Source organism: Myxocyprinus asiaticus, chromosome 38 (assembly GCF_019703515.2).
Source record: "Myxocyprinus asiaticus isolate MX2 ecotype Aquarium Trade chromosome 38, UBuf_Myxa_2, whole genome shotgun sequence".
In the NCBI taxonomy this organism is placed as follows: Eukaryota; Metazoa; Chordata; class Actinopteri; order Cypriniformes; family Catostomidae; genus Myxocyprinus; species Myxocyprinus asiaticus.
In genome coordinates this window covers 34,775,154-34,788,586 of record NC_059381.1, presented here as the reverse complement: position 1 = coordinate 34,788,586, position 13,433 = coordinate 34,775,154, and the positions used below count along the sequence as shown (strand labels likewise).

Genomic DNA, 13,433 nt, shown 5'->3' with positions numbered 1-13,433 from the left:
AGGCTGGTTGTATTATACTCCTTGAGACCTTTCCAATGACATATGACACATGGAAATTTGATCAGTTTGATGTTTTTACTAATTACACTAATATGTGCAGTGCGGAACACTTCTGATTTGTCAGCAAACTTAACGCCTACATGCATTGTAAAGTAGAGCTTATAAGCTTTGAAACGATACCTATTTTGTGGTGGTCAAGACTGTAGTTAATCATCTTTTTCTCTGTGGGCCCACTGGCTGCCCACCCAAGTTTAAAAGGTTAATTGCGATCTTTATTTGAAAGATTCAAATATCAATCCTTTACTTGTACTTTAAAGTTTACTTCAGATTTGGTTGTGTTGATTATTATATCGGTTAAATAAAAGGCAACTGAAACGCATAGTTTGGGACCTTTTGTTCATTTTTTAAAATATTTTCATAATGTAACAGCCTGGAAAGTTCCCTGTATAATAGACAGCATTAGCTGAGAGAACTTTTCTTCTTTCTACTAAAATATACCCAAATAATTCAGAACTGAATCAATTCATATCAGAATCAAATCTATTTGAGTTTGTAAATCAGAATCGTATCAAATCAGGAAATCCGTATCAATACCCAGTCCTACTTATGATTAACTCAAGTCTCACATGATTGATTCTTTAAAATTACATTTGGCCAAACATAAATCATTCTTTTCAAACTGTTATGAAGAACAGGTAAATTAAAAAGTCAAATAAAGCAAAGGAAATTTGTCCTACAGTTGAAATCAGAAGTTTACATACACCATAGCCAAATACATTTAAACTCAGTTTTTCACAATTCCTGACATTTAATCGTAAGAAACATTCCATCTTAAGTCAGTTAGGATCACTATTTTAAGAATGTGAAATGTCAGAATAATAGTAGAGATAATGATTTATTTCATCTTTTATTTCTTTCATCACATTCCCAGTGGGTCAGAAGTTTACATACACTTTTAGTATTTGGTAGCATTGCCTTTAAATTGTTTAACTTGGTTCAAATGTTTTGGGTAGCCTTCCACAAGCTTCTCAATATAAGTTGCTGGAATTTTGGCCCATTCCTCCAGACAGAACTGAGTGTAACTGAGTCAGGTTTGTAGGCCTCCTTGCTCGCACACGCTTTTTCAGTTCTGCCCACAAATGTTCTATCAGACTGAGGTCAGAGCTTTGTGATGGCAACTCCAATACCTTGACTTTGTTGTCCTTAAGCCATTTTGCCACAACTTTGGAGGTATGCTTGGGGTCATTGTCCATTTGGAAGACCCACTGCAACCGAGCTTTAACTTCTTGGCTGACGTCTTGAGATGTTGCTTCAATATATCCACATAATATTCCTTCCTCATGATGCCATCTATTTTGTGAAGTGCACCAGTCCCTCCTTCAGCAAAGCACCCCCACAACATGATGCTGCCACACCCATGCTTCACGGTTGGGATGGTGTTCTTCAGCTTGCAACCATCACCCTTTTTCCTCCAAACATAACGATGGTCATTATGGCCAAACAGTTACATTTTTGTTTCATTAGACCAGAGGACATTTCTCAAAGTAAGATCTTTGTACCCATGTGCACTTGCAAACTGTAACTGAAGGCTTTTTTATGGTGGTTTTGGAGCAGTGGCTTCTTCCTTGCTGAGCAGCCTTTTAGGTTATGTCGATATAGGACTCATTTCACTGTGGATATAGATACTTGTCTACTCGTTTCCTCCAGTATCTTCACAAGGTCCTTTGCTGTTGTTCTGGGATTGATTTGCACTTTTCGCAACAGACTTGTGGAGGTCCACAATTTATTTTCTGAGGTCTTGGCTGATTTCTTTTGATTTTCCCATGATGTCAAGCAAAGAGGCACTGAGTTTGAAGGTAGGCCTTAAAATACATCCACAGGTACACCTCCAATTCAGTACCCCTCCTATCAGAAACTAATTGGCTAATTGCCTAAAGGCTTGACATCATTTTCTGGAATTTTCCAAGCTGCTTAAAGGCACAGTTAACTTGGTGTATGTAAACTTCTGGCACACTGGAATTGTGATAGTCAATTAAAAGTGAAACAATCTGTATGTAAACAATTGTTGGAAAAATTACTCATGTCATGCACAAAGTAGATGTCCTAAATGACTTGCCAAAACTATATTTAGCTAATATTAAATATATGGAGTGGTTAAAAAATGAGTTTTAATGACTTCTACCTAAGTGTATGTAAACTTCTGACTTCAACTGCATTTGTGATGAGGTGGACAGAAGTTAAATTACTTTAAGGAAGTTGTTCTTAACCAGTCACACTGGAAATATTTATTTGTCTTCAGATAACATACCAATCTTTTAATTGTTGGCTACATTATTTTGAGCCGATCAAGTCCTACCTTGCTGTGCGTAATACAAAGTGCTTTAAGATTGTACCAGTAGAGCAAGACAGCCATAGTCAATACTATTTATACTGCAATATTTTCAGTAAATACAGTTAGCAACAGTGGCAGTTAACTCTGCTCATTACAGTTACCTCAATTTATACCACTGGTCTGTTGAATGCTTGATTCTGATTGGTTGACGGACGTTCTAAGGTGTGCAATTATTTTTCAAGTAAACACACAGCTATAAAGTAGTTCCAGGTCTTGACCGCATAAAGGTTCCATATCACTTCTGCAAATTATTTCCGTTATTTCAAAGAGCCTTACAGGCTACAACAACAAAATAACCAATTAAGACAAAGGCATTGGCTTAGTACAGTACATCAGATAAGAATGACAATGTCTATAATATCCTACATTTATTTCAATTTAGATTGAAAAGCGTCCTTGGGCTTCCTGTCTTTCCCTCTTTCGCTCTCATTTCAAACCACACACACCGTACATGATACCACAGCAAAATAACCATATAAACAAAGACATTGGTTAAAGTAAATCAGTTAAGAACATCAATGTCAATAATCAACCTTGTTACTCCAATGCCGAAAAGCAGCACATCCTCCGTTGCTAGATCTAGTGACATTTTCGAACTAGCAACAAATGCTTGAGCTGTATCAAAGCTAGACACACTTGATCAATACAACAGTTTCTATATTATTGGAAATATCTGTGGGAAACACCCTCGTGCTCCCCCTCTCAAACTCTCACAGACGCGGACACATGCATATATGCATTACGCACACACTCACTAGCAAAAAAACAGAGCCGTCATGTCAGCGCACACCTGCATCTCAGTGGGGTTGAAAATAGTTGTTAAGGCTCATATCGGAAAAGCTATATACAAAAATGGTGACACTCGCTGCTGCTGAGAAGTGCATAAACTTACATCTTTGAAGCGATGCTACTTCTGAAGAGAGCTGCAGCAAAAAAGGTAATCCCAGAATTGATCTCTCTCAGTTTGAGTTTCTTTTTTTCGATCCCTCAAAAACAAACCTCACACACACACACACACACACACTACTTTACTACTCCAGTAAAGCAGCGCAAGCTTCGCTATCCTCCGTTGCTAGTTCTGAAGGGACGTTTCCAAACTAGCAAGGAAGTCTTGGCTGTATCAAAGCAAGATGCTGAATCCATGGCAGAAGTAGTTCCACTCACAAGAGCATTTTACCAGAAATGCCTCGAGATAAAACCATGAACAATGTCTTAATGTGTGGTAGCAGTGTTATAAGCGGAATAATAGACTCCGGCCCGTTGACTCGCTTGAAAATCAAGCACGTAACCACATTACCACCTCGGGTGTGCATTATTTTTCAATAATTCAACGGTCCATCGTGAATTATTCCTTACATATTTTTCACCTTTCATAGGATAAAAATAACTTTAACACTGGCATTAATACACACTCACAAACGGGCCAGACGAAATCTATGAGTATGTTCTGTCTGGAAGCCTTCCAGAAATACAGGTATTGTGACATAGCACAAAGGGTCTGGCCATGAGTCATCACAGTGGCATCAAATCTTTACAAGCATGCAAACCGTCTGCATCCAAAATCTCCATTAAATGATATCCTCAGCATTCTTTTGTCCTTGTTTCCATTCAAAGGTAACAATGTACTACTGCTAACATCTGATTCAGAACGTGTGTACCATAGAAAGAGCGGTACAACAGCAGTTAGCATGAAACTTATATAAATATATATAAGTTATTTTAATGCCTATTAAATGTTCTCAATGCAAGTCTTTGTCATCCAGATCACCGCTGAATAGAACATGTATGAACACTTGGGCTGGGCAATATGTACACAAATATTTTAACGATGTTTTCACCGAATTCATCTGAATTTGATTTAAAAAGAAAACCTTTAAATCTTAAGCAAATTAAAATTTGCATTGTAGATCCAGCTTGGGATTTAAGAATCGATATTGAGATTGTTAAAATTAAGATTGCAATGCATTGGAAAAATCAACATTTTTCCCCAGCCCTAATGAGCAATATGCCATCAATGTGTCATTAATAAAATAGTTCTTCATAAAGACTGTTTCGTCTCTTTTTTTTGTCATCTCTCACTTATTGACGTCATCACAAGTTTCGCCTGAGTGACATTTCATAATGATGTCTTTTCCCAAGAGGTTTTATTGCCTCATGAAATTTCTGTTATCAGTGTAGTTTTTATATCTAGAAGCTAAGCTATAGCATATTTTACAATTCATGTCTGAGTTTAAAGTATAACTGCTATGGAAAATATTTAATGCTATTTGAAGTTCATATCTGCAGTGAAAATAGACAACCAGCCTGATTAAATCCATATTGCTTTAACTTTATTAATTTCATTAGTATCAGCGAGTACTGATGCTGACTACCACCCCTGGAGTCACGAGTTCGAATCCAGGGCGTGCTGAGTGACTCCTGCCAGGTCTCCTAAGCAACCAAATTGGCCCGGTTGCTAGGGAGGGTACAGTCACATGGGGTAACCTCCTTGTGGTCACGATTAGTGGTTCTCGCTCTCAATGGGGCGCATGGTAAGTTGTGCGTGGATCGCGGAGGGTAGCATGAGCCTCTACATGCGGAGTCTCCGCGCTGTCACGCACAACGAGCCGCATGATAAGATGCACGGATTGACGGTCTCAGAAGCGGAGGGAACTGAGACTTGTCCTCTGCCACCCAGATTGAGGCGAGTAACCGCGCCACTACGAGGACCTATTAAGTAGTGGAAATTGGGCATTCCGAATTGGGAGGGGACTTAAAAAAAAAAAAAAAAAAAAGCTTGATATCACATTCTTGTTTTTGCATTCCACAATCAGCGCAGCCTCAGCTGTACAGATAACCCGACAACTGTTCAAACACAGCTGGATGGACCATGACATATTGCAGGGGTTTAGAGATGATTTTTCAGTTTCATGCAACATTTTTCTTGACACACGGTCTTAAAATGATTTTTATGGCAAAAGATGCTGAAAACCAGTGCGTTGCAACACAACCAATTTGAGACGCTACAAAAGTGTCCGTCGACACTATGGATGTTGCGATTATACAGTTTCACCATTAACTGCCATTTAAAAATGCCATAGTTAACTCAACCGTAAGAATTTAGACTCTACAGTTAAAAACTGTGAAATGTTTTCACAAGGCAAAAATATATATATAAATCAGGGTTTGTTCAGCTTTTTAAGAGTGAAATTCAAGCACTTTTCCAGCATTTTCAGGGTACCTAAATCATCTTTTTCAAGCACCTTGAAGCTTTAAATATTATCCAGTTCTAAATGTTACTTCGCAAAAATACAATTATAAAAAAAACATTCTCTGTGATTTCAAACATTGCCCAATCTATAAAAATTCAAGTTTCAAGAATTCCTTTCAAACCAAAGCTAAGACTGGAATCATTTTGGTTTATAACCAAAGTTTCGCATTAACACATAGATAAAGATGGCAACAACAGTTATCTATAGGGCGTGGTTTACTGTGGGGGGGGGAACAAATTCTGGTTATTGTAGTTATTCATTTCAATGTGGAAAATGAAAAGAAATATCAAATAGTTTTTTCGGTGTAAGCCTAAATGTGAAAACCTCTAGTGCTTGTTGTGCCTTGTTACCACGTGGTTTCTATATGGCTGTTTCTATGGTTACGGACAGTGTCCGTGTGGTGCTCGGCCTGGTATCGCAGACAGAATGTGAACTTTCAATACATGTGAAACTGGGGCTACACACGAACTCCACAATAAAAAAGGGAATTCAATCCACCAGACCCCTATCCACCAAAAACACAATTTAAATTGGCTGTTTGGAAGCATTTGAATGATTGAGGGTTGCTGAAGACGACGGATGTAAAACATGCAGACAGAAGTCATTTAAAGGTACACATCCTAAATGGGACAGGATGTTCCACTACAGTAGTTGTCCAACAACAAACTACTGAGTTTAATATTTTTAGCTGTGATGCTTTTAAAGGGATGAATTGAGAGATACAAATTCTTGGAATGTTTAAGCGTGCTGACAGTGCATGGTGCATTTGTGTGTAGTTACTAACAACTTGAGAAGCTGTGTCTCAAATCATCCTCAATATTTGAAGCATTGTACAAAATTTACTGCATTCAACAGAAAATTTAAATTTGAATCATTATCAGACTTTAAATCACCTTCTGTAAGCAATGTTTACGTTATTATGTATAGTCCACAGGTTTATTTGTGATTAAAGGACAGTGTTTTAATGGAGTCTGTTGCTGATTTTTTATGGTCTGACAAAGGATTGCTTTGACAAACTGCTGCAGATAAAAAAATAAATAAACTGTTGGATGCCGTGAAAAATATGTTGTGCACCCACAATAATCTTAGTTACAAACTTTTGAAATGACTCCAATGTACACGTGCGTTAAACAGATGCTTTGAGTGTTTGACTCGAGTCATGTCATAAACCCAGCATTTAAGACACTGTCAAGTTAAACACAGTTTAAAACTTGCCACAGCTACTTTGATCCCTGCTTTTAGACTTGCACTCCATCCAGCTGTGTTTGAATGAAAGAAAGCATCCTCATGTTGTGCTGTAGCTAGAGTCAAGCTAGTCTCATGTAGCTAGACCTATGACTAAGGCATAGGTCTGGGCACTATAACTGCTTCAATTGGCCTAGAACCACACATTTAGACAGGAAAAGCCATCTAACTGACATGTAAAGTGACCAATCACAGTCGATTTTGTAATTATGGAGTGTTTAGGGGCGGGATTATCAGAGATGTATCATACCATAATAAAAGACCGACATGGGGGAAAAAATAATTTATATAGGTAACGCGTGAGTCTTGGCGAGCGATTGCACAGAAAACAGATGGGAGAATAGCAGAAAATGTGTAGAGTCTAAGTACAGCACAGAAAAATAGATTTACACAGATATAACAAAGCAAAAAAAAAAGCAGAAAATGCAGCTCTGTTCGTGGATATCCGCTTTACTTTGTTACGTTCCTCAAACGAAACGCTGAATATCTTTAAAAGATCACTAACTTGGCAAACTTAATTCTGTGATTACTTGGTCCTCAAAAGCACTTATTCTATCGACACAGAACCTTGTGAACAACTCAGCTTCCAGGCAGATTGATAAAATGTCCTGTGTGCGTCTACTTGTGGAAGTTGATCAAGAAAAAGTCTTCCAGTTTAGTGTGCTATAAGCTTCAGACGGTAAGTGCACTGTGGGTGGTCCGTGGGCTGCACGTGGCATATGAGGCTGAGAATCCAGTCAAGCAAGCCTAATGCTGTGTCCGAAATCACCCACTATCCACTATATAGTGCACTATTTCGGGTGTCGGCCATTTTGTAGAAGCATCCGAATTCTGAGTGAACTACTCATTACCTACATTCGTTCACTCATTCTTACCCACAATGTACTCTAATTTTGAGTGTACATCGGATGTACATTCGAAGACGGTTTATTGCCCATAATCCACCACGGGTAGGACTGACGAGCTGGGAGAGAGAGCACATGTGGGAGAGAGAGAGAGATGCCAGTTTACAGATTCCTTTATTCCTGCAATGTTTTATTTCATGCTGACTGTTTTGTTTTACTTTTTTTAAAAATATTACTTGATTAAAATAACGAAATATAGTGAGCCAAAATCATACAGACACATTAAAATTTATAATTTATTTATATAGACAGAGGTGGGTAGTAACGCGCTACATTTACTCCGTTACATTTACTTGAGTAACATTTTGAAAAAAAATTTACTTTTAGAGTAGGTTTAAAAGTGGGTACATTTTACTCTCACTCAAGTAAATTTCTAATTACATTTTTTTACTTTTACTTCTTTACAATGGGTGTCCTTACATTACTGGGTTTAATTTTAATGTGTAATTTATTGAGAGATTACTGAATGGGACTTTTATGAGAGCGGAATTTCACACAGCTGCGCGCGCTGAGCCGGTGTCACAGACTATCACTCAATCACTGCTGAAGCATCAAGCTCTTCAAAGTGAAACACTTTCTTTGCTCCGCACAGTGAAAAAAGAATAGTTTCATCATGCAATGCCTTCATTAAACACCAAGACAAGCTGATATTTCAAGATTAAAATCACGGCTCAAATTTAAGGCAGCACGCTGAGGTAAGTTTTGGCTCTAATCCTAACGCGGGCTTTTCTGTGTAATGAGATGGTCATTTTCAGGGTGATTCAATAACTGGGCTCTTATGACATCAGTTTTTAAGTGTAAATTTTTAAATCAGTGCAGCAATATATCAGTGCACTTTGTCCCGCATGTCATGAGCAGTATTATGCATTTACCCCGCGCCCTCGTGTGGGTACTGGAAACTATCACAGCTACTTCAGATGGATTAACTGTATAAATCAATGTAAACATCCAAGTTAAGTGTAAATCACTGCCATTCACGTGATCGACAACTTGAGTGCGAACAGACAACATTTCTGCGCGTGCACAGCGTGGTGCTTTGGGCATGCGTGTGAGAGATGTGCGGGCGCGAGGCGATCATATTGTGAAGAGAGTGGATGTGTCTGCAATCGTTCACACATTCACTATTTCTTATATAGTGAAAGGCAGTTAGTGCGCTATATCTCAGCAGTGAGTGAACGAAATGAGTGAATTCGGATGCTGACGTGTACACCGAGTGTCGGAGCTCTGGGGCTGTTGCAGAAACAACGTCACATATGAAATTTTAAAATACTTGGGCCTTACTTGTTATTCTTATTAAATAATATATTACTACAATAAATCTTCATTCTGTTTGTCATTTTTAATATATACTGTATGATAATATAGAGTCAACACATTTGATCAAATAAAGAGTACATTTTAAAATGTATCTGTATGTTTTGTCTCTCTATATGTTGTTATTTTAATCAAGTAATGATTAGTCAAAAAGTAATTTTCTACATTCAGCATGAAATAAAACATTGCAGGAGTGAAGGAAGCAGTACATTTCCAGCATGTACATCTTCCCCGTGGTGGATTGTGGGCAATTACACATTTTGATGTACACTCGAAATTAGAGTGCATTGTGGGTAAGAATGAGTGAACAAAAGTAGGGAACGAGTGGCTCACTCAGAATTCAGACACTCCTACAAAATGGCAGACACCCGAAATAGTGCACTATATAGTGGATAGGGGGCGGTTTCAGACACAGTGAGTGTTGTACAGAACTAATGATCTAAATACTTAAAGACACTGAAAACTGTAACTACACTGAAATAACAATCCACACAGGACTTTAAAAGCTATGAAATAGTGAAAGGCATTAATAAAGCATGATCTTGCTTTGGTTTATATTTCAACATTATATATAATGTCCTTGTGGGACATTTTCACTGTAATAATTACTAGAAATGTTTCCAAACCTCTCTTACTGACAAATTCATCCAGATCTGACAAGAGCCCTTAAAGGGATAGTTCACCCAAAAATGAAAATTCTCATTATTTACTCACCCTCATGCCACCTCAGATGTGTATGACTTTCTTTCATCTGCTGAACTCAATTGAAGATTTTTAGAAGAATTTCTCAGCTCTGTAGGTCCATACAATGCAAGTGAATGGGTGGCAACATTTTAAAGCTAAACAAACAGCATAAAAGTCATCCATAAGACTCCAGTAGTTAAATCAATATCTTCAGAAGCGATGTGACAGATGTGGAAGAGAAACATCTCATCGTTTCTCTGTTTCTCACCCTCACCTATCATATCACTTCTGAAGACATGGATTTAACCACTGGAGTCTTATGGATGACTTTTATGCTGCCTTTATGTGCTTTTTGGAGCATCAAAATTTTGGCCTACAGCACTAAAATATTATTTTAAAAATCCTAATTTGTGTTCTGCAGAAGAAAGGAAGTCATACACATCTGGGATGGCATGAGGGTGAGTAAATGATGAAATAATTTCATTTTTGGGTAAACTCTTTAAAGTGATAGCTCAGACATAATTTAATATTCTGTCATCATTTCCATACCCTCATGTTGTTCCAAACCAGTGTGATGCTTTGTATTATGTGGAACACAAAATATGTTAGACAGAATGTTAGGGACTGACAGTCTCAGTCACCATTCACTTTCAAAATATGGAGAAAAAAAAAAAAACACATTCACTGAAAGTAAATAGTGACTCAGGCAAACATTGTCTAATATCTCCTTATTGTGTTGCATGGAAGAAAGTCATACGGGTTTGGAACAACATGATGGTGAATGATGACAGAATTCCCATTAATAATAATTCTGTAGTACATGTTCAATGTGTATTATGTAATGGAATATAGGGGAGTAAACGTCTATTATGTCATTTGTGAGAGTAACGAGTTACTCACTACTTAAATACTCTTTTAATTGGATGCTTTCTTACTCAAGTATTTATGTTAGTACTTTCATTTCTACTAGAGTAATTATTTTTTTTAAGTAATTGTACTTTTACTTGAGTACAGTTTTTGGCTACTCTACCCACCTCTGTATATAGATGATGTTATGATGTGGAGTTTTATTTTGCCATTAAGCTAAAAATTCTTTCTTCACTAAATAATTCACTGGGGTGATATAATTGTAAATCAGGAGACAGCACACAGTGCAAATGATAATTTAGTGGATGATTCAAATATCTGGTTTTCACATGTAGGTTATGATAACTTAAGTGCTGCTTTATGGTCGAATGAGGGTGCTACGTTCCCATGGTTTTCTCATCTCTGCGGCCAGAAACGCTACCAGGTTGGATCGGTTCTTATTGTATACATTATGTATTTTCTTAAACTTATGCTGTTTCATTTAAATAATTATGAACATACATAAAAATTACAATGAATTTATTGTATTAATATACCAATAACAAGTATTATTATTTTGCAAAGTAAAGTATATGAAATTTTAAAGTACATATGTGATGAAGTCTTTCTGCGACAGCTCCATCACTCTCTCCGACGCTCGGTGGATACGTCATCGTCTGAATTCACTCATTTCATTCACTCCTTGCTGATGCAGAGCACTCACTGCCATTCACATACAGGAAATAGTGAATGGGTGAACGATTTCAGACACAGCCCGATTGTGGTTTGTTCTCTGTACAGCTGCATGTTGCCTATACAGCTGGAGTTTCACTTACTGCCCTCTACTGTAAACAGGTTGTACTTCAAGCTTGAATTGCAATAATATTAGGAATATTCCTTATTACAGTAAAGGGACATAATTAATTGCCTTAATTTATTAATGCATTCTTTTTTTTAATAATTAATCTCACTGAATTTGTGTAAACTTGACAGCCCTAAAATAAATAAATAAATAAATATATATATATATATATATATATATATATATATATATATGTGTGTGTGTGTGTGTGTGTATGTGTATATATACACACACACACACACACACACACACACACACACTGATCAGCCACAACATTAAAACCACCTGCCTAATATTGTGTAGGTCCCCCTCGTGCCGCCAAAACAGCACCAACCCGCATCTCGAATAGCATTCTGAGATAATATTCTTCTCACCACAATTGTACAGAGCGGTTATCTGAGTTACCGTAGACTTTGTCAGTTCAAACCAGTCTGGCCATTCTCTGTTGACCTCTCTCATCAAGGCATTTCCATCCACAGAACTGTCACTCACTGGATGTTTTTTGTTTTTGGCACCATTCTGAGTAAATTATAGAGACTCCCAGGAGATCAGCAGTTACAGAAATATTCAAACCAGCCCATCTAGCACCAACAGTCATGCCACGGTCCAAATCAGGTCAACAGAGAATGGCAAGACTGGTTCGAACTGACGAAGTCTATGGTAACTCAGATAACCGCTCTGTAAAATTGTGGTAAGAAGAATATCATCACAGAATGCTATTCTTAGATGCGGATTGGCGCTGTTTTGGCAGCCAAAACTATTTTTTTTTCACATTTTAGAATAATAGTAAAGTCATCAAAACTATGGAATAACATAAATGGAAATATGGGAATTATGTTGTGACTAAAAATCCAAAATAAATCAAAACCGTGTTATATTTTAGCATCTTCAAAGTAGTCACCCTTTGCCTAGAATTTGCAGACATGTACTCTTGACATTTTCTCAACCAACTTCTTGATTTATCACCCTGGGATGCTTTTTAAACAGTATTGAAGCAGTTCCCATCTATGTTGGGCACTTATTGGCTGCTTTTCTTTATTATTTGGTCCAAGTCATCAATTTCAAAAACTTTTTTTTTTTATTACATTTTAGTTTTATAATGAAATAAATATGGCGGCACAATTATATTTTTATCTACAAAACTAATTTCAAACATTTAAGCATACACCTTCAGATCAAAAGATTTTGCAGATCATGAGAAACATTCCAGTCAAGTGTTTCAAAACTTTTGACCAGTAGTGTGTGTGTGTGTGTATGTATATATATATATATATATACACACACACACACACACACACACACACACACACATTCACAGTATTAAAAAACAAATATTAAAACAAATGTTTGACAAAAATGCCTTGATATTTGAAAGTGGCCCATGGTGGATTTGGCTTTCAGGCTAAGAAAAAGGCCCCCTTGAGGAAGGCCCCATTGTCCTTCATAAGCCACATTCAGCCAACAGCGTTTGCCATCCAATTGTCTGTACCTTTAGGTATGAGCCGTAGTATTTGGTGACATGTGGACTATCACACTGACTGAGCACTGTGATTTCCTGTTGGATGTCTTCGATTTCGTCCTCTGCTTCCTCTAGGTCAATGGTCTTGATGGCCACGACATTCTGAGTGCGGCGGTCGATACCTTTGAAGACCTCCCCGAATGAGCCCTTCCCGATGCGCTCTAGTTTAGTGAACAGCTCTTCAGGGTCTGCTCGACTATTCTGTAACAAAAGATTCATTCAGTTTTACTTCTTGTTGAGACAGACACTCACTTATATTACTGCAGTCTTGTGACAGGTGGAATCTCACCAATACAACTCAGGTAAATTTGCAATCACATATTTGAGGCTAGGATCGTCACACCACCAACATTTTCAGTAGTCGGTACCAATATCACTGAAATTTCACGATTCTTGATAGCAATTTTGATACCAT

General features: G+C 37.4%; 1 protein-coding gene across 1 annotated transcript in view; it reads right to left on the bottom strand.

Moving 5' to 3' along the window:
- LOC127429353 (serine/threonine-protein kinase 26-like) overlaps nt 1–13,433 on the bottom strand; it is a 43,401-nt gene that overhangs the window by 15,946 nt on the left and 14,022 nt on the right. Inside the window, exon 2 of the mRNA XM_051678335.1 lies at nt 12,989–13,219. Coding sequence (XP_051534295.1) covers nt 12,989–13,219 — 231 coding nt within the window. The remainder of the gene's footprint in view (nt 1–12,988; nt 13,220–13,433) is intronic.